Source organism: Triturus cristatus, chromosome 2_1, assembly GCF_964204655.1.
Source record: "Triturus cristatus chromosome 2_1, aTriCri1.1, whole genome shotgun sequence".
NCBI lineage: Eukaryota > Metazoa > Chordata > Amphibia > Caudata > Salamandridae > Triturus > Triturus cristatus.
This window is the reverse complement of record NC_140581.1, coordinates 601,272,436-601,295,560: the sequence shown is the minus strand read 5'-3', so window position 1 is coordinate 601,295,560 and position 23,125 is coordinate 601,272,436. Positions and strand designations below refer to the sequence as shown.

Genomic DNA, 23,125 nt, shown 5'->3' with positions numbered 1-23,125 from the left:
ACAGAGGGCCTCATTTACAATAGAATGGCGCAGCGTGGTGCCGCAAGCAATTTTGCAGCCCCGCCCTGCCTCATTCTAAAAGTGCAGGAATACGCCCTTATTTACAAGAATATGGTGCATTCCTGTACTGACCCCTGAGCCGGCACTAAAAAAGCAGCCTAGCGCAAACGCAGGCACTGTTCCGCCATCTTACAAGGGTGCCTGCTTGCGAGGATGATTGATTTTGTGCAGGAAGGGACACCTTTCTGCACAAAATCAATCAATGGAGGCGATGACCTCTTTCTATGTGTGCTTCAGAGAAAAAACATGTAGAAATAAGGATACTTCTCCTCATTGCACCTCCCTAAAACCCCCACATGGGATGGTGTTAGAATCTAACGCATTCCCAGGTTTACGACTCCCCATAAATCTGGGAATGCTTCAGATTCCATTGTTGTTGTGTGGGAACACCCACAGCAGCACCCATGAAACACCCCTTTCATGCAGTGTTCTGCGTGAAACGGGCACATATTTACAAGGCCATGAAAAGTCATGTAAATTGGCTTTGCGTGGCCTTTAAATATGTGAATATCACGAGGAGGGACGGGGGCTTAGAAGATCCAGCATGCAGGCCCCAATGCAAAAACAAAGGAGTATGCTGTTCCTATGAGGCGGAAGAGGGAGAAGGGAAAAGGAAAGAGGTAAGTGTTATCAACCAGGCGCTGTGATAAGAGCACTGTGATAGCTCCAAGGGCCCTCACCCACCCCGAGGGGTGTCACACTTCATCAAAGGGCAGCTCCTCGTTGGGCCTGGCGCTGCAATGCCCAATGGGCTCTACGAGGGAGCTCTTTGCCGAAGTTCTTCTCTGGTTGGCACGTGAAGCTAAGGGTGTTATGAGAGGGCTTTTGTGTAGGGACAAGTGGGGTGAAGTGAGTGTGATCTACAAATAGCTATAAGAGTCTCCAAAGGTAATTTTATTCACTGGGTTCTTGTGCTATGCATTAAAATATCGACTGGTGAGTTGCGGACAGAAGGGGGGAAATGTTACCCGCTTCTGTCCAAAGGAATGTGTATGGTGTGTGGAAGGTCTTCCCTTTTCCTTTCTCCCTTTGCACATTGCACCACTGGAGCGTCATAAAAGTGATGCTCCGGCAGCACGAAAGTGCCGCTAGGGCCTCGTAAATGAGGCCCAGAAGATATATCTCAGTGACTGTAGATATATAATAACTGTGCTTGATCAAACACTGGCCCGTTCAGTGCTGGGCCCGCTTCAGGGTGCAAGGACTGCTCAGCCATAGGGCGCAGTGTACACACAGTTATACTAAAGGCCAACTGAGAGGACTGAATGTCAGTGCGCCCTTATGTATTCCTAACCCCATGCCCAGCCCCAGAGACGCCCACACCTCCCTCCACCTAAACCTCCACAGGCAACATTTCTTTATGGTAATTGGTAACAATGTGACAGGCACTAGACAGTCGCGTTTTCAGACCTGGATGAAATGCTGCCTCTTTTAGAAACGTACACATGTGCTGCTCTGCAATATGCATAAATGAGTACATAAAAAGGGATTGCGTATCTCGCAGACACCGTTTTCTGGCACTGCTCTGTCAAAAGTCTAATTTGTAACTTAAAACTCTTCTAACCTTTTCACTAACTTTAAACGTAAGCATGTTACATACAGAAAAAAACATTAAGTATGAAGAGGCCTGTCAACTAAATGTTTTGGGCAAAAACAGTTGTTACTTACGTGCACAACAAGATGGATTTACCTCTGTAAATTCCAAATTCCGATTCAAACGAACAAGATGTGGGGGTGTCACTGAGGTGGAAAAGCCTTGGGTAGACAATTGTGTATGATTATATCTGGGTTAGGGGTGCTAAAGCTGAGGGGGTGGGTGAGAAGTATGAAGGGCAGACATATGCAAATTCTTGTGAACTACCACACCGTCCTAACTCTGTGAATATCTACACGGGCTTTTCAGGGTTTTGGCAACACTGGAAGACACCAAAAATTACTCCTGCAAAAGGGCAGACTAACTGTGTTTGCAAAGTGGGAAGGGGTCACCTCGTGTTTAATGGAAGTGTTGGACATGGAGTTTCTACACATAGAAAAGTATTTATTTTCCCTTGTTGGGATAAAAAAGGTTTTACGTGTACGCGAGGAACACCCTGCAAAGCTGTATCTGAAACTGGTTAGGGAAAGGGGGGGAGGAGTGCAGAGAAACCTGAGGTTTTATGCCTGAAAATCTCTGAATGTCATAGATTTCCAAATCTAACCTTGTGGGATTCAATGAATGTAACGAAATTTCAGACCTCATTCCACTAGCCTATATTTCCTCTCCTTTTGTGAATGGGCTCTGAAGCGGCGAGGTAATGTTACTTGACTAACCTCTAACTCATTCAAAAGAGCCAACGGGTAGAGCCCACAAGATCAGGGACCCAGGCCACTCACCCAGCCTCACAGCACCTAATGAAGGAACCAGTCTATTATCACTAGTAAAGGCACACGTGTAAGTCCCAAGGAACCGCATGCGTAAGTCGACATCATCCAAAGCTGTTTCACATGACCTGAGTCCCAGTCAGTAGAATTAAATTGAATTAAAATTGTAAAACGTAAACTACTGTTCCTCTAATACATGCTATGCATACTATTCACAGACTATTTACGAGCTACAAAACTGCTCCCTCTTTGACATAAATGTATGAAGTGCATACATGAAAGTAGACGCCACAGGCAATAAGGCATTTTTGTCTGTGTTATCAACCCCCCCCACCCCGCAATACATCATCATTTGCTGCCCACTAATAGTGATGCCAAACGGCTGTACTTTACAATAGGTTCTTACCGAGCTTTATGAATATGGAGGCAGTGAGGTAAGTGTTCTCTCTCTGATACCCCCCACTGTGCTTGGTGCTAGTCAGATTTTCTACTTCATAATGTTTTGTGTGCTACCCAACTGTTCATATGTCTGGAACACTTCCCTGTTTGTTCCCTCGGGAATACATTTATTCTACTTAGTCCTCTTTTAAAATAGAAACGGTTTCACTTCCCTTTGGCCAGCAACTTGTTATCTACAAGTTTCCATTTTTTATGTAAAGAAAAAAAACAAGCCCATAGAACAGTCCTGTTGGGTCGCTTGAACTACCTAAGTACAGATTCCACACCTTACAGTCCTCTCCTTGAAACACATTGCACAACTCTTAGACCACTCTCTGTGGAGAAGATGATTTAGACATGATACTTCAATACAATATCAAATATTTTATTTCCAACAACTTTGCTTAAATTAATGTATGGTTCTGAGATCTTCCTTTTCTCTGTGTGGCTTTCAGCTATAATTTCCTTCATAGGCAGTTCTCCCTCATCATTCTGTACCCCCTTAACTCTACCCGCTGAACTAGTATTAGACTTAAGTACACCATGACATTTTGGTGGTTCAAGGAGACTTCTGTAGTATACAACGGTATGCCTTACTACACTGTCACCATTCAGACCTTCCACGTTTGTACTATATTTTGACATATGAGTAACTCTTTGCATCAACCTATTGAAATAATGGTGATATAAAGCAGCTGTCTCATGAATTACTGTGATCATGTAATTAATTATTCATGGGCCTGATTTAGAAATACAACAACAACAAAAAATACCCACAAAGGTTAGCTTCCTCACATGGGTACAGAAGAACCAATTGTAGGAATCCCACAATGTTTCTAAGAACAATCATGGAAACCTGCAATAACCTTAGGTCTGCAGAAGTATTTCTAGCTATCTTTTGTGACATGGTACCTTCCACCGTGCAAAGGTAATGCCACTCTTGCAGTTGTATGGAGTGAACACAAACACGGCAGGCACATACTTTTGAACTCATGGAGTTGTACTTTATCTTTTTCCCTCAGTTAAAACCCCTTCCAATGCACCCTGAAAATATTGTGTCTCCTTTCCTCTTCTTTCTATGTAAGTATTACAGTCCTTCCATTGACAGAGGTATTTCTGTTTCCATGTTTGTTATGGCCAAATGTCTGCATAGGTATCTCACTGCCTCACTCAAGATGACTTAACTCTTGATTGGTTCCTTGAAGATTCTGAGCAGTCTCAGACAGGGAGGGAAATATTGACGAGTTCTTTAAACCCTTTACCACCATCAACAAGAAAGGACAGAGGGAGTTGGCTGCTGACTCGTAAATAAATGTTGTTGAGCTCTGTTAAGGTTCTACATGTGGATCTTGCAAAAAAAATAAGTAATACTGAAGAAGCTGCGAAAGCGGCAAAAAAAGAAAGTTGAGAGCATTTCAACTCAGGGGCGGGGATGGAATGTGAAATTGACTCAAGCACTGGAAGGCCAGAGACACAAAACCAAGAAGATAATAGAGCAGCTCAATATTTTTTAAAAACTGTGCAATCCATAGTATTGTCGGCAGCAATACATCCAGTTGATATATTCATATTCACAGAGTAGTCAGTATAACCTACTAAATTGCTTAGAACGTGGGCATTTTTAGCTTACACCGTGATTACAGATTGAAGTGTCTTCTGTTTCCCAAACCTAAACCTGTGTGGCGCCATCAGTATTTATGGAAATGCTCCCTGGCGATCTTGCAATTGATATCTTTGCTTAATCCCAGTCAATTGGCTTTTAGGACATCTCTCATTCCCTTAAAAGTGCAATTTCCTAACAGCTCTTAAATGGTAATTTGTTGCCCCAAGCTTCTTATTTGCGACCTATTTTTTTTAATTGTCACGGCCCTGCAAGTTGCCATAAATATATCTGCAAAGCACCATAATGCAGACCACATTACTTCAGAATTTCTCACATATATTGCCGTGCAAAGGAGAAGCGACAATGTGTGGGTTCAACCCTTTCAAGTTTGTCACTGCAATGTGTGTCTACCCTTCCTACTGACTCTCTCTATCCTAATTCAACAATTGACCCATCTATATTTGAAATCTCAGTCTTAAACCCAAGAAGGCGAGTAGCCAATCAGTTTCAAGAATCCTGATCATAGGTTACTCGACCACATACCCTCCGGCACAGCCAATTCTTACCAAGCCAACATGAAAAGGAATGCAAAGGCGGGAGGCAGATCCAACCCACCTGCACCCTTAAAGCCACAGATAGTTGGATATTTGATAGCATGGGCTAAGCAAGAACTTCCAGCCCGCAGGTTATCATACAAGAAAATCAGCAGTGAAAAGTGCAATATAGCAACACTGGTAACATGGGCTCACATCTTCTTTTGGACATTGCAAAACATAATAAATACACATGCAAAGATGATGTGGCTGCAGTAGTCCTCTGTTATATTAGCAAAGGGATGATTTTTATTCAAGCGTTGGTCTCTGTTCTGCTGCTGAGAAAAATTATGTTCAAGTAAAAGACCATGGATTCAGGAAATTACCCAATCCGCTTTTCAACAGTCATAGACCGAACTCTCGATATATTAACAACATCAGAGCAGCATAAAATGAAGTAGAAACTTTAAATCTATGAAAATACAGATAAGAGTGGTCTTTGCATAATCAATAAAGTAAAAAATCTAATCGATTTTGAATCGTACATCTCAATACGCGGCCACTAGTCAAGACATAAACAGTCCGCTCAATGGATGGGATTATTCAACCGAGTTAAGATATTCTCCTGAGGGCTTTAAAAGGTGTTACATTTTAAGTATGAAACATGTTGTATTAAATCCCCTTCTTTCTGAATGAATAGCATGCGGGCTATTCATCTGCAGATTGCAAAGTAATGAGTGTCAGAGTAAGACCTAGCATGCTTCCAAGCCTGCTCAGCTGTGTTTGTTGGTCTCTCTGAACTCACTGTGAGGCAGACCTGGGTCCAAAGAGTGTCCAGAGTTTCATGATAGCTGTTCTCTGTGTAAATGAGTTCTATTTAGATCTGTTGCCTCAGGTAGGTGTACTGAAAGTCTAGTACTGCACATTCTGTGTCAACAACAGAGGCCACTTCGAATGCAGCTGAATGTAAAAGAAATATTAGGTGCAAACAGTTCCATTTTTATCCCTGGGATTTGTCTCCAACAAACATGATATCAATAAACTTCCCATATCGGTTTTCCTATTTCAGCTGAAACCGCTCCTGCTTTAACTTAGTAGATCAGCAAAAATATCAGCAGCGTGTGAGTAAATTCTAGTAAGTAGTATCCCATTTACCTCAGTTGCACCAGGTGCTTTGTGGTCAGCCGCGGGGGTGGATCCACTTGCTTTTTTATCGCCATGCTACAAAAAAGAAAGTCATTGATCAATGCTTGTTATTGAAGCATTCAATTTCACTTTAGAAAATTCTGTTTGGTAACTCTATATGCATTCCTACTATATCAATGATGCAGCATAATTAATGTTATTGCAACAATGGGAATCCTTAGGAAATTATCACCTGTATCTGGTACTCTTGGCCAATGGATTATTGTTCAAGTGTCCTTTCCAGCTACTCAATTATTTCATATTAAGCATAGATACTTTCTTTAAATGTATTGGAAAACTGAGCACGTTCATAGTAATTCCGATTTATTTGGTCATACTTGTTACTAGAAAAAACATGTGAAAGTGTTGCGACAATATAGGGCATTTGCATACTTCATATCACTCCTTCTACCCTGCCCTACATGGCCTGAAATACAATTTTATCATATTGGCATCATGACTATAACTAGCTGAGATATGATTGCATGTATTCTTGTGTATAGTATCACAAACTGAGACATGGTTGCATTACATGTGTACATCATTTCGTGACGTAGCACCAAAACAGGCAAGTTGTTTGTCTCCTGGCACTTGTCCAATTCACCTTAGGTAACAGACACAGCCTGTCAGAAAATTTCTCATTATCCCATCAATCAAACAGATTATTTATCTATGTTAAAAGAAACCTTTTATAGCAAAGTATTTTAGTCCTTCATTGTTTAGGACTTTTCTGAATTTTCTCTGAAGGTCAGTTGAAAGGCTGTTCTCTCTTTATTTAAACTATCTAGGCTTTATTCAAGACAGAAATGTCTGAAATCTGTTTCCATAGGATTTTTAATATGGCAGAAAAACGTTTCCAGCTTTTTATGGATTTACAGTTGATTCCAGTGAATTGTTCCCACCTGTTGGAAAATTCTGAATAGGTAAATGTGATTCAGGTGTATGTTTGTAAATGTAACTATTTTTGGGGCAGATGAATGAATGTTACAAAAACTGCAATTTGGTAAATCTCAAGGTTTGCAACAAGAAAATGTGTTTTTCTAATGTATCAATCCATAACATGTTATTGCCAAACGGGTTTAAGAAACTGTTAAGAATTGCTATTTGAAAGGGGAGTGTTTAGGGCATCCCTTCCAAATAGCGATAGGTTATGGTATGTATTAATCTGGTCACAAAATATGAATATTATACTGTCTACGGAAAGTTAGTGGTAACCTGTTCTCAAACAGGTAAAAAAATGTTTATAGAGTGGGTAGTGCGCTATGGGACCAATACCTACTTGTAAAAAAATTGTTTTAAAAACATTTCTTTTTTATTTAAAAACTCATCTCATTATTGCTCAAGGAAACCGGGTTGCATTTAAAAAAAACAAGGGACTATATTTAAAAGCAACCACGGACATGGTGGTCTTCTGACCCCAAAAGTCCGCTAGCCCTGTGGCTGCAGCAAATAGCAAAGAAGATAAAGATGAATTGCAACCCACTGAGATTCGGAATTTTGCAAACTGATCTATTAGTACATAGGTCGGTTCGAAAATTACCATAGAATTCCCAAGAAGCTGGTGTGCAAATTGCAACCACTTTTTGAGAATCCTAAATTAGTACATCTGGACCTTTGTCTTTAAATGAGGCAAATATTTTTCCACATGAAAAAAATATTTTTCTTACACTCCTATTAAACACAGAGGCCATAATTAAGAAGCCGGTCGGAAGAGCGTCCAACCTGTATCATGTCGGAATGGAACCCAACCAACCAGTAGTCAGCAGTTTCATCCGACGAACTTGGATGAGATCGTCCATGAAAACAACAATTTTCCTAATGCGGCTTGAGCAGTGGGTGGAAAAGGGCCGCTGTACAACCTGCATTAGGAAAATGGATGTTTACAAACATCCATGAACCGTGAGCCAGGCACCATGTGGTGCCTGGTACGCAAGGTGTCGAAGTTTGGAGGGGCACCCCAGGCCTCTTATTGGAGGCTGCGGAGGGACGGGGACCCTAATAGGGGCCTCCAAAGTCCATTTCTGACAGCCTTTCAATGACAGGCTGCCTCAAAAGTGCATCGTAATCCCTAAAACAGTGCCTGAGCAGGCACCGCCCCATTTTAGGGGATTACTTTCTGCCAGCTGCCACGACAGGTTCCTTGAGCCCGTCAGATAGGCAGCGGTCGTTCCCTCCGTCAGACTGCATGTAAAGATGTCGGTCGGATCGCAACCGACATCGTAATTGGCCCCGGAGTGTTCTCCACCCAGTTCCGTCTTGGAGAATTCCTACTCCTCCCTTTGAGAAGTACAAATTCTTTTCTGATTCCATAACCAACAACTACCTGTAACAGGTATGTTAATATCGACAAACATAGGCATAGCATGCTATCCAAAATGTACACATTCCTGCCCAGTGTCCTATACGTTCAAATGCTGCAATACTGCCATGTACGCAGACTTAAAAAAATTAGTAAGTATACTTTCTGAACACAAATACCACACATAAAAATTGGGGATTCACATTAGAATTTTGTTTTTCCCACTCAGGCTTAAGTTAGAAACACGACATGCTTTGTGATTTAAGCTTTCCAAATGTGATGTGCTCACTCTTCATTTGGTTTCCACGACTTGTTTGCTGGGCTTTTTCTTCCACAAATATGGCCTCCAGAGGGTTTCTAATTTGTTGTCTGACATCTTTTCTTCAGTTTCTGATTTGGATATCCCATCCCCTGTACCACATATGTCAAAATGCCTTTTTCTGGATCTCACAGTATAATATGATATATGATGTCAGGTTATGTTATTTTTTATTGCATAAAGTGTTCAATCACCCCCAATGGTGTCTTGGTACTAACCAGCAAATGCCGATGATGACAATATCCACCAGTAACTATAACAAGAAGTGAAAAGCAGGCTTCATAGCACTCTTGACTATTAGCAAATTATAAATCCACTGCTGGGAAGGAGATTACTATTATTCTACATGGTTGTGGGCAAGTTGGAAAATACTCTATCAATCTTACTGTTAAACAGGACCCTGCTTGCAGGGAGTGATGGGCAGTGCGCAGGCTCTTCAATAGGACTCGAGCATGTATTGAAAACCAATGGAGGGAGTGCAACAACCGTGTGATCAGTTCACCTTTTCATGCAGCACACAGAAGATGGCCCGCCACATTTTGAATAATCAAAATGAACAGGATAAGAGATGGTGTTTGCCCGCCTAAATGCAGTCTGCTCAACGGCTGCTCCTCCGCTATGGTGGAGGTGCGTCGCCCCCACCTGCCAGCTCCCTCAAAACGACAGGAAAGGACAAATACATCGATAATAAACATGTTTTATTATTGTTTTATTTTTCCTTTCCCAGCCCAGGCTTTGGGGGTGAGGCCAGGGGGAGTCACTGGCGGGGGAGCGGTATGCACTGGTATCAGTGCGCATGTGGGATTGGCCGATCGTCTCAGGACGGCTAAACCAACAGGCGCACTGAAGCTGGCCAACCCGAGCTGCACTGCCGGGTTAGAGACGCAGGCACAGACTCCCAGTCATACTGGGAGCGTAAATTCTGGGTGCTCAGCCAAATCCTGATGCTGCTATCATCAGGGAGCCTGCTCCTGCAGTGGACTGGAGAAGACGAGCGTGATGTGGCTAGCTGCAGGTACATTTTTTTTTTCATTTATGTTTGTATTTTATTTGTTGTCGGCCGTCCCCCTGAGCCCTACCCCAGCCCCTCTTCAACAACGCCAGCTGCTACTAGTGGTGCTTTTATAACAGTTTTGATTGAGTTTTTGAACAATACATGTGCAATGCTTTCACATATCTCTTATGATAATCAAAAGGCACAGCTGCCTGGAGAAGCCTTGAATCGCGCACAGTGTGGCGCTGTAATCAGTTATTGACCATATGAAGGCCATGATTGCGGCAGCTCTACAAGAGAATTTAAGACAGGACCAGATTGGTCTGGGTGTTTCCAAATGTCAGACAGAGGAAAGTGACGTGATTTGTGCATTCCCAGTAAACATATCATAAATTATAAAAGCCAAGATTGAAAAGACTGGTGGAGTTAAAGGCACATTCCTAAGTAATGGTAAAACTACATGTTGTCAGCAATCATTAGGAAGTGACAGCACAGGGACGGTTTACAAGACAGATCTCATACCATGTTTAGGGGAAAAAAACTCCTGGTAGTCAACTAGAAAAATGGTGAATTCCAGCAATTTACAGTGCTAGATGGAGACTGCGGTTTCCAAAATGTTTGCGGCAGAAAGAAATTGCTCTTTAAATAGATAGGGTAGTTAGACCGAGCAAGGTGTCTTTCAACAGAGGTGATATCACGGCATGTCCACTGCATTAGAAGACAAGGTTTCCATCATTGAATGGAGTGGATGTGATACCATAAGCAGGTTTTCTACAGAAAACAAGTATGACTAATACCCATAGAAGGCAGAGTTGCTGAAGGGGACCACGGATCTAATGTAGGCGCTCCAGAATTGGACGATATGCTCTCTGTTCACTGCATCCTGCTATAGGTGGATATGTAGTGTGACCATGCACTATCTCCTAACTTCCTGAGGGCCTTTCCACTAAACTTTATATGGAACTCACAGCTGTCTCATTGACCTATGATGACGCGTGATTTCCATTCCTGTTACATAGGCAGATACATGATGAAATGCATGAGCAGCGCCTGACCTCCCACCACTCTGATTTTTGTGAGGTATCTCTTTTCATCAGGGGTCACACCGCCACTTGGACTCAACGCCAGCATTATCCTTGAAGAGATGAAACACATCAGACGCTCTGTGCTCAACTGGCCTGGTAATCTTGGAAGCTGGTAAAACTGGAGTTAATACAAGTGTTTTAAATAATGTTCAGGAAAGTTATTGCATACCTGTGACTGAAATGTTTAAGTAGTACAGTGGGATCCAATGAGTGTGCCACCCGCTGGTCCTATATGAATCTTGGCAAGCCCAGGATTCCCACTAGGCCGGTGGTCGCCCCACTTTGCAATTGTGCAGCTCTCAGCAACAATATTATTTGGGTTTAGCACCTTTGATGCATAATCGATTTATAACTTCGCTGTGACTGGGATTGCGGATCCGCGACTTCTCTTTCAGGGTGCGGAGTGTTTTGTAATGACTGTATCCAAAGAAAAGTGGACGAAGCTGCAGCATTTCGCACGATGCGTATCAAACTGATAACTGCTGAAGAGCTGGCCACAAGAGTACAGCGCTTGCAACAGTCACAGCATTCATTGCGAAGGTCTTGGCAGTCACTTCTCCAGGAAGAATCGCCGAAAGGTCGTATTCTATATAGAAAAAATCCCTGTCAAGTTTAGAGGTATAGTGAATAATTACATTTTATTTGAAATAAAATGGAAGTTGGCTTTCGCTTCAGAATGTTTCTGTATTTTTTCCCTTGTTTCACATAAACCTTTGTGGTAACCAGACAAGGGCAAAGCAAAAAGGAGCCAAGACCACAGATGATTTACGTTTCAGTGGTAACATATCCAAGAGAAAGATCTGCAATAGGCAGGTCTAGCCTCCACAAAACAACTGGGGTATGATAAATCTTGTGCACAAATCAAAATGAACAGAAGTTATTAGCTGTATTTTGGTGATTTTGTTACTAATTGTATTAAACATGTTAATTACTTAATTGATTAAATAGGTAATAATTATAATGAATTATGAGGTCCACCATGCTACTTTGGAAAGTAAGAAAACGTAAGAAAGGTGAGCAAATAATGAGATAATCAAATACGAATAAATTAGGGAAAATCAACATTTGTGGCAGCAAACAACACACACAAAACAATTTTTCCAGAGCAGGAACAAACTGAAAAGAGCAAGCCTTGGGCATTAGTCTCAGTATTATTTGAAGTGCAACGTGAAAATCAAAAATTGATGTGAACGAAAGCAAACTTAAACTTAGTTAAAAGGTACCATCTCGGTGGCAAATGCTGGAATTGACTGCTTCCACATAGAAACAAACGACGCACACAATATTTTTCTAAAAGGAATACACAATCAGATCATTGTAGGTGACATGGACAATTTACTGGAGCAAACTCAAACCTCAGTAAGAAATGCCTGCAGGGAATCAACATACCCAATATTGCAAGAAATAATGCTGAAGCTAAAAGGCTTTAGCATTTGAGCGCCATCATTTAGTCAATAGGTGGTATATCTGTTAATGGCATGGTACCTGAGAGACAGGAAGGTGATGTTGAAAGTTATAATGAGAGCATCAGGAGACCGGAAGAGTTGACAAGATATATACTAGGGGACCAGTCTACCTATATGACTTGAAAAGTGGTACCCTGCATACTAAAAGTATTAAAAGTACTTTCAGCAGTCCGGTAGCAGTCATAACTGTGTTCTGCCTCGATCATTTTCGTACCCCGAGGCACGGGACTGCTCCGGATTTCCTCTTTCCCCTGCTCTCTGGCCCCTGGCCTTTACGTCTTAGCTGAGGCCGAAGATCGCTCCGTGACCTGCTGGATGCGACCCGAACCTACGCTGCACATCGGAGGCCGCTTTGGGTCTATGCCCTCATGCACGACCCTCCCCCCACCTGAACAGAGGTCGTCGGCGCTCGCAATGCCGAATGGTCGTTGCCGTAGGGATGTCGCCCGATCATCCCCGCGACGCACCACTCCCTGTGTTCCCTCTGCCCCACTGTGATGTCATGGCTCTGAGCCCCCCCAACCTCTTCCCGTGTGGATTCCCTGGGACACAAGGACAATGCTATGCCCCCAATGTCCCTGCCCCCTGCCGTTATATCTACACTTCCTTGAGCCCCAGGAGTGCTTCCGGCAGTTAACGAGAGGTACAGTGAGTTTCTGGTGTTCACGATCGCTCCCGCCCTCTGCTAGCAAGGGGATCTTGGAACTTGCTTTTCCGACGCCAAGAGCTGTCTGCTCTCGCTCCGAGGTCAGGTGATTAATGGCCTCATTCTGGAATCTCGCTCTACACGCTGATGTTGGGGTAAGTGCCCTGACTGACTTCAGGTTCCTGGTTCCTGGCATTACTGATATCTCTAAAATTGCCGCCCCGCCTCCCTGGAACATCTGGGTCTAGTGCATGACCCCTACCTCTACTAAGGATTCCTCCCTCTCTCTAAAAAGGGCTGACCCCTGCGCTTCTCTTGATTAACTGGGTAGATTGTTTGACCCCACCACTACTCAAGCACCCCTTTCACTATTAAGGATTCCTCCCTCTCTCTAAAATGGCCGCCCCCTGCTCTTCTCTTGATTAAATGGTAGTTTGTTTGACCCCACTACCACTACTCAAGTACCCATTCCACTATTAAGGTCTCCTCCCACTCTCCAAAAGGTCCGCCCCCTGCTCTTCTCTTATTTGGGTTGAGTGTCTGACTCCACTTCCACTATTTAAGTACCCCTCTATAGAATTGGCCGCCCCCTGCTCATCAGTGCTATAGCTGACCTGACTCAGGACCCCATCGCCACACTATCCTAAACACCTAGCACATGACCCCATCCAGCATATCCCTGATCTCTCCATTAGGAGGCTCCTGTGTATCAAGGGTTATAAACAGCCGCCCCCGCTCTTCACTATAATAAGTGGACCGACTGCTGGACCCCAATTCCCCATTAACTCTGTTCTCTCCCTAGAACTGACTGCACCCTTCTAATATATATCTAGAAGATTCCCTAATCAGGACAACCTTAGGGGACAACAGCTTTTACCCCCGCACCAATTCCAAAGGTGCAACCTCAAGCCATATTTGTCCACTGATCCCCCAGCTAAGCTTCCACTGAGTTCCAACATGATGTCCTCATTAAGTCATGACCATGCAATACCTCACTACTTAACCTAGCTAATCTGACCGCGCCTTAATTAAGGTGCACCCTCAAAACACACCCTCGGGGAGGATCACTCTGTGGACCCCTGCTCACTCCTACCTCACTGCCAAACCACGTACACTAAGCTCTCTCCTCCACAACCACTCTTACACATTGCAGTATGGACTTCAGACTTGAAACGTCTGGCTCTAACAACCACACAATTATCTGTCTGACCAACCTCTCCAAAAATGCGACTAAAACTCTGAAACATAGACTCCTCAAAGTCAACCCAGAAACACTTATCTCGGACCCATACTTCTGTCCAACAAAAGGTACTATTACGAGCGACCTGATCTTCTACACTAAAAGAAGAGCTCAGTGGCGATCGACGTTCCACTCCCTACTCAGAATTACCTCAACCAAAAAATTCCCTCACGGTCTCCAACTTTTGGTTACAAAGTCTCCCACTTTTAGTGCAAATGCAACTATATCCATCTACAACAATGGAACTATTCTAATTCAGGCCACCGATCTCAGCCTGGACATCTTTGATGACAGATTTGCCCTCTTTAAAAGATCTTTGGTCACTAGCGACTCCCCCACTCAATCTAGGTACGGACCTCCCCCTACCCCATCTCAGGATGTCCCTGATCTCTCTCTAATGGACCACAGCCTGATGAATACCTCACCTAACCAGATCAACACACACAGGACCAAAGCTCCTTCAACCCCATGCTCTCCTAACTCACCCTCCGTTCCACGACCGGACCAAACTTTGGCCAATAAACACAGTGCATTTGTTATCCCTTTCTCCGACCACCTCGCCGACACTTCCTCCACCCCCTCTCCCACTAGCCCATGCCTACATAACTCCCTCACTCGACCGCGGGCTTGCCCACTTTCCAACAGGAACTGATTCAACCTCTGCTCCCTAACCTCCCTTACTTGGCCCACTCGCCTTGAGCGCCCATACATCGGAGAGGGAACTCTCCATTAGTGGATTTCCCCCACCCCTCCCATTCTTCGGCCTTGATCTCCCCTCTGCCCTCCCCACTGACCAACCCTCCTCCTCCCCTCCACATGACCCATAATCCACATTCAGATCCTACTTCTAAGGTCAAGAAAATAAACCGTGACCTGCTATCTCTCAAAACTGTCATCCAAAAACTCATTAAGGCCACCGCAGAGCTAGTCCTTGATCTCTCTTCCAACATGTCCACACGTGAGATCCATCATCTCTCTTCCAATATGACCTCACATGCGATCCCGCATATGATCCACCCGAAACCCCCTACCCAGAATTCAAATACCACTCTCTACCCTAACGCCCCGTCTAGACCTGCCAGATCCAAAAATCCATATTCAGATCCTGATATGCTCTCCCTCCTCCTTAAGTACACCTCTCCTCTTTCAGCCATCACAGTCCCTGCTAGATTCTCACTAACAGCCCAAAGCATCACGCCCAAACTCCATAGAACACCCAGACTCTATGCCAATCCCATAAACATCAATAACCTCTTGCGGATCCACACTACACAACCCGTGCTTACAGACACCTTGCACAAATCACACCTGAAAAGCATGTTACTTAACTGCAGATCAGTGGTGAAACATGCCACTGACCTTGCTGATCTCATCCTTGCCCAAGATCTAGACCTCCTTATCCTCACAGAAACTTGGCTCAACGACTTCTCTGGTCCTATCCTTGACCTATTAGTTCCTACCAGTCACAACATTATCAAACTCGACGAGTTAAGAAAACGGGAGGTGGCATAGCATGTATCTTCCAAAACTCTCTCATAGCAAAACAGTCCCCTTCAGCTAATCTCTCATGCTGTGAATACCTACACATAGATATCACTAGCACACATAGACCCTTATGCAGCCTTCACATCTTCCACCACCCCCCAGGTGATAACCTCCATCTAATTGAACAAATTATGGAAACCATCTCCTCCAACCTGGGCCAACACTGCCCCCAGATCTTCCTTGGTGACTTCAATCTCCACTAGAATGACCTGAACGATCAGGCGGTTACAACCCTCCAAAAACTTCCTATCTGACCTATCTCTGACCCTATTCTGTGACAGCCCCACACACAACTTAGGCTCGACACTTGATTTCATCATCTCCAACCCCCAACTCCATTCATCTCAAATCCATTCTACCCTGTGACTGGTCTGACCATCATTATATTAACTTACTGAGACTTGAAAGTTGGAACCACAAAAGTGCACAACCACTGAAACTAAAACACTGAAAAAGATTGCTCCACAACACAAGGGTTAATGAGCTCATAGAGCAATGCAATTTCTCCCTTCCATCGCCTGCAAAAATGAACGACGTTCACAACCTTACCGATCACTATAACAATGCCATGCTATCTGCCTTGAATGATACAGCCCCCCTTCAACTAAAAAGAATCCCCATAAAAGACTCCAATTCTTGGTTCAATGACAGACTAAATGCAGACAGACGCACTCTAAGACTAGCTGAATGCAAGTGGAGATCCACCTTCTCCACTGAGCTTCCAAAAATTCTAAGATTCAAAAGAAGTCGATACACCAAACTCATTAGAACAGCGAAAGCTAACTTCTTCAAATACCAACTTGACAGAGCCAAAAATCACCCAAAACATCTTTTTGAGATCATTAAATCACAATGCAACAACACCCCTACCCAAGCTCAGCACCTCTCTCGCCCGCAACCAAACTGCGATGCGGTTGCTGAATTCTTCCTCGAAAAGACGAACAAAATCGAATCAGATCTAAGGTCTGCACTCATTCTCTCGCCCTCACCTGACTCCTGTGTCTCCACACTCCTGCCCTCGCCTCATGGTCTCTCCCTCAAAAACAATGCTTCATGGAGTCAATTCACGCCCCTCAATGACATTACCATCCTCAATATTCTCTCGACCCTTAAACCCTCAAATCACTTCAATGACCCCCTCCCCCCAACTTCTTTAAAGAAATGAGAGGTTCACTACCACCGCTCTGGTCCAAGATCATCAACGCCTCACTTCTTCAAGGTGAGATCCCGGACTGCTTGAAGGCGGGCCTAGTGCTCCCTATTCTCAAAAAGCCCTTGGCTGACCCTGTTGACCTGAGCAACTACCGCCCAATCACAAACATTCACACCCTGGCAAAACTTCTGGAGAAATGTGTTCATGAACAACTACGCAAACACATTGAGCAATTCCAGCTTCTCGACCTATTCCAATTGGGCTTCCGCACTGGCCACATCACCGAAACGGCCATCACTCACATAGTGGTCGACGCTCTCACTTTACTTGACCAACATTAAGCCTGCCTTTTAATTCTGCTCGATCTCTCACCTGCCTTTGACACTGTCAAACATGACAATCTATTCTACCTCTTGGAACGCAGGATGGGGCTCTCAGGCACGGTCCTTAAATGGTTTTCCTCTTTCCTCAACAACAGAACACAAAGAGTTAAATCCAACCAGTCTCTCTCCAACCCTAGTTCCTGCACACTGGGTGTCCCCTAAGGATCCTCACTCTCACCCACACTCTTTAACCTTCACCTGGAACTATTGACTGTAATTCTTAAAGCCTCCAACATCAAATATCACAAGTATGCGGACGACACCCAACTCTACATGAAAATCTCCTCCCCCGAAGGCATCAAATCTCTCAACGGTACCCCGCTCAAAACCCTCAACTGGCTAACCTCCACCCATCTCAAATTAAACACCCTCAAGACGGAATTCCTCCTCATTGCACCCGCTAGGCAAACCCCCACTGTGGTGAAATCTGTCGGTAACCTCACCGCCCTCAACTGCACACCTCACATCATTGACTCCACTAAATCACTGGGAGTTGTGCTTGACAAAAACCTTAACATGCAAGACCACATCAGATCATCGACCAAAGGAGCAATCTTCCAACTTTGCATCCTAAGAAAACTCAAACCCTACCTTGCCTATGATGACTTTAAAGTGGCGGTTCAAGCACTTGTCATCTCTAGACTAGAATACGGCAGTGAGACTCTTTGTGGACTGCCGAAACTCAGTTTAGCCCCTATCAGAGCATCTCTGAATGCTGCTACTAGACTCATCACGGGTTCTAAGAAGTCCAACCACATTTCGCAAGACCTGAAATCGCTCAACTGGCTTCCCTTTGAAGCAAGGATCCAACTAAAGATCGCTTGTATGATCCATAGAGCACTACACTTCAACACCCCACTCTACCTGTCAAACAAGCTGAAACATTCTGGTGGCTCCAGGTCCACAAGGAGCACTGGCACACTGCTGCTCAAGCCTAAGAAATGTAATAAGCTTAAAGCCTACAATCGTACATTCTCTGGCATCGCCCCGAGAATCTGGAACTCCCTTCCAGTGGAAACAAGATTGATTCCCTCTACACTTGCCTTCAAAAGGGAAGTTAAAGCTCTACTAATGAACAATGCGTTGAACTAGATGCTGTGCTCCTCTTACCTCTAACTTACTGTATACATTTCATTTGTAGCGACTCATTGTCGCCTGTCATACTGTCCTGTTTGATCTTGATGTATATTGCCCTACTTGTCGTTCTCACCCAACCTGCCTCCTATGTCCACCTTAATTTCATCTTGCCCCTGTTGTATATTGTCCCACTGTTACCCTGATTTTTCTCCCCTTGCGGTTTTTCGTTGTCTACCTAAACCGTGTGTAAAGCACGCTGATACCCACCTGGGTCATGTTCGCGCTATACAAAACTTTCAATAAATAAATAAACTAAAGATAGAATAACACAATTTGAATGATACAACTGAGAAGATGTGATCACAACAAAATAAACAAAAACTACACAGTTGTGATGTTGTTGGGGAGTAAAGGCATCCTTCTGCTACCTGCACGGACCTACAATTGTAAAGATTTTTAATGATGACGATGCCATTGTGAAAGAGTCACCACTGGAGTGATGTGCTGTACAGTTCTGCCCTGCATAAATCTACACTCACTGCATATCATTTATTTGTGCACCCTTCTCCCTTTCTTTCCCTTTCCCCTACTTTTTTTGGGATATGCAATTATTTGTAACTCATACTAAAAGACCAAATACAGATAAAATTGATTTGACTAAGTTTCCAAAGTAGTTGCTTTGGTGATCATTACATTTATATGTCCAAATTGACTTGTTTTTCTCGTTGTAAGTGCACAAGTAACATTTTATTCCAAATAGATAAGGTAGCGTGTATTGGTCCTGCTGTCTAACTAGCAGAAGCTCCCCCACCCGGCCCTATAGCATCTTTTAATTAGGACCGGTGGATTTCAGAACACACAATGAACAAAAGTGTCAGGAAGGAGTCCTTTCCTTCCTGGTTCATTTACTGCACGTCTCAGTGAGAGCTTTTGGAAACACATGCCATTACCTGCTCTATTTTTGTACACACTTCCATAGATGAGACCTTTCCTCTCAGCAGGAGTTTGAAATCAGAAGTATGCAGGCTAGGCCTTTTGATCCATTTGGGGATTAAATTCACCGCTACTCTGGGTAAATCTGGCAGAGCGTGTTTGCTTTCCTGTGCTTATAAAGCAGTGTTGCTGTACTTATCTCACCTCTGACAGCCACTGCCAAGCAGGAGAGGTCAAATGTCTGTGGAATAGGCAATAAAAACTCACACTTTCGTGAGGAAGCGGATTACCTTGCTGTTCCATTATGTCACTATCTCTATCAACGTCACAGACTAAAGGTAATACATGTAATAAATAAAATCTATAAAGCTGACATATTTGAGGAAGTCTTATGTTTATGGCTGAAAATACATGTGTTCCATCGAAAATTCAAAATCAGGATTTTTAGGAGTGGGTGGAACATGCTGAGTTTTACTTTGTGGAATTCTGCGGAGTTATATAAAAACTTGATGAGAGTAGAAAATCTACTCAACGGGCAGCAAATCTACTTGGGCCGCAGAGGATGGACATTATGAATAGAATATTTTCATCTGAAGAAAAAAAACAACCACTAACCAGTGCACTAATATGTTGGTTGGGAGACATACTGGTTTCAAAGTGGAACCTGATCTTTTTATCTTGTGTGCTAGGGACATATGATCGCATAAGAGCTGAGGGAAAGAGTCCCTCAAGTAGCTTCTTCTTCAGCTACAAAAGTTTTTAAGTTCTGTTTTAGAGCTATTCAGCTGTAAACTTTTGTACTCATCCAGCATGTGGCTTCCTATAAGATTTCATGGACTGTTATGGTGGAGACAAGCTCATTGGACAATCTAACATATATGTGAATTTGTCAGCTTTGCTTGGATGGCTATTTCTCGATCTTGAAAGATGCTAAACTATAAAGCCATGAAGATTTTCAAAACGTAATTGAAGGAGAGAACACCCCTGTAGGAGACCGTTTAAGCAGTCGCAAAAATTCCTCATCCCTTCGGTTGACGAAGTGGATGTTTAGTTGGTCGCAGAGATCCTGGATGGAACAGAGATGGGATCCAGCATGCGTATAGTTAGAGCGAGAAGAGACTAATTTAAAGAGATTTCAGGACGATTGGCCATCATATGTTTCCAAATGTTCATTTTGCCTAGGTGATAGTTGCTTTACATTTCTATAAACATGCTTTGTAGGTATTCTTAGTAAGACTGTGACATCTCCTGGCGTTTTCTCCACATGGATTCGGCTCTCCTGATAACTTGTCTCATGTGTTCAAGTTCCATGCTATATCTGAGTGTGGAGTGAAGTTGACTCCTTGATATCTTATTGGAGACTAGGCCTGTCATCAGTGTTGCTGAGGATTCTTCAAAGGCAGTAAAAGCCTGCTGGCAGGACCGGTGTTCATTTGTGAATTGAGTTTGGAGACAAAGGAAACCGTTATAGTAAAAATAGGGTACCTAAGATCTTTTTAAAAGTGGGACACTCATGTTGATTTTTGGGTAACCTTGTTCAATATGTTGGTGGTCAAAATATACAAGATGAAGGTTGGTCCAAAGAGTTGGCGGTACTAGGACAACTCTAGTATGCATTTTTTAACAGAGGGATAGCAGTTTCTTCTAATATGCATGGGTTCTGTCACAACTGGCACAACCGCTACTAGTTTGTCAAAGCTTGCAACAAAATAGCTTCCTTTTGCATTTGATTTTTTTCCAAATTTCTGATTAAAATTTCACAGCAGCTTTAAGAATGGAGAATTAATAGAATATTTATGTTATTGAGGAAAAATTGGAGAATATAATTAACCTGACAGGCAGTATACAGCTGTGAATGGTTGCCAACCGGTCAGTTCCATAGCTTCCAGCCCTTGCTGGCAGCCAGAGATAGAGGGTTAAGTAGATTAACTGACAAGTAGTGGGGTGCAGAATACCTCGTTTTTGGTTGCTGAGGTGACCACGCACCGATGGCTTCACAGTGACTGCACTGACCCACACAGTCTGCTGGGCACTGGAGTCCCAGGGGGCAGTGTATCCAATGGGAGAAGACTGCTTACTGTGAAGGGACATGCCCCGAAGGTAGACAATGGAGCACTGGTGGAGGAAGCAGAATTCCCTCAGGTAGAGACTATAGCCCTGTTTACGAGAGGGTTGGAAATGACTGACCCCCCTGTGCAACCCTGTTTCTGCAGTTGCATTCCAGCAGGCCAACCTGCTGGAAGTTAAAGGTCGGAAGAGGGCTATTTCTTGCACTTTATACGTTCCGAACCATTATGTGTTGCATTTTACTGGGTGAAACAAACACCGAGTATCCTTCCGGGGCTCTAATAATAAGGATCAACGTGCTAGAAAACAAAATTATTCCAACTACTATTTACATTTATGCAAAGACCCAAAATAACCAATCTATTTAAGAAATTCAATAATTCTGCTATATTGAACTTTAGCACCATAGGTCTAATCTTTGGACTAGTGCAGATTAGCCAGGCCATGTAGTTAATGTTAACAAGATTCAATGTAAGTGTAAAGAAAAGTGGTGCTCCAGGCTGTAGCGCAGGTTCACGCATCATTTCCTCCATTAATGGAGTGAAATGTAATTTGGGTGGGTGGATAACATTGTTAGAAACGTGTATGCATGTGAAACTGTTAAAAGGACAATTTGTGCTGAATATTATGGATTTGCTTTTTAGAGGATTGTGACTCCTTTTAATGCTTCTTTGGATTCCAGAAGACTCAACAATGTTCTCTAGTAGATAGGTAGGAAAAAAACAATGGAACTGTCCGATGTGCAGAAGGATTAGCATCATTATTAAATGTATTCAAAATATACAATACATCCATGGCTACTTTGAGATCTGTAACCAGGTACTGCACTCCATTCGGTTGCATTGATAACTGATAATGTGTCCTCAACTATAATGGGATGCAAAGGTAATGACTACTATTAGTTTGTGACATGTTTCTCTAGTTACAAAGGAGGCTATAAATAGTCTTGTGATGTGGACAAAAATTTATAACTGTGACATACATAAAAGCACTCCTTGTGCAACATTCTATTGCTCACATGATCCCTGCTAGACCTGTCAGTCTTAGGGTGGTCTTCCCTCCACATTTCTGCTTTTCTCCCCTTTTTTGCTGACCTCGTTTTTGCTGGCCTTAGGACTCTGCGCTGTTTACCACCGCTTACCAGTTTTAAAATGCATGCGCCCACTCCTTAAAGTATATCCTTCAGCTATTATTAAAATCATAAACATATATTTTCATATTTTCCTTTTAAAATCGCCAACACGCACAGAGAAGTTAAATGGATGTCCTGAAATGAGACGAAAGCTCAGACCAGGCTGTATGAGGTGAAGAAGAAAGCCCTGAAGATGGTAACTGGCTACTTTGTAGCTTGCTTTAGACAGCAACTCTTCCATTCACATTTTTCTGAGTGGGAGAAAGCAAGGTCTGTCCATTATTGTAGCCAGAAAAATAGGAGCTCTGTTGCGCCCCCAAGGCGCTTTCCATAATATGTCCCCTGGAGTGTTGATCCTAAGATCACTGACAATAGCATGCAAAACAAAGCACCATGCCAAACCGACAGGCTAACAAACTGTCTGGTATCTCTTTCGGGCTTTTAAGAATGCTCAGAAAGGTACTAGAGCTTATCCGTGAGCAGCTAAGGAAAACTGTTCTGCAGTCTCTCATATTCTCACGCCTGGACTATGGTATTCGCTTTTTCTAGGATCACCAAAGTACGTGATCAAGAGACTCCAGACGGTACAGAAAGCGGCAGCAGGGC

At 43.3% G+C, this 23,125-nt stretch overlaps 1 protein-coding gene across 14 annotated transcripts in view; it reads right to left on the bottom strand.

Moving 5' to 3' along the window:
• The window catches only part of CAST (calpastatin), a 564,844-nt gene that overhangs the window by 508,258 nt on the left and 33,461 nt on the right, over window positions 1-23,125 (bottom strand). For all 14 annotated transcript variants that reach the window (XM_085632507.1, XM_085632509.1, XM_085632510.1 and 11 more), the window contains exon 2: window positions 6,151-6,216. In XM_085632507.1, the coding sequence (XP_085488633.1) occupies window positions 6,151-6,216 (66 nt within the window). The remainder of the gene's footprint in view (window positions 1-6,150; window positions 6,217-23,125) is intronic.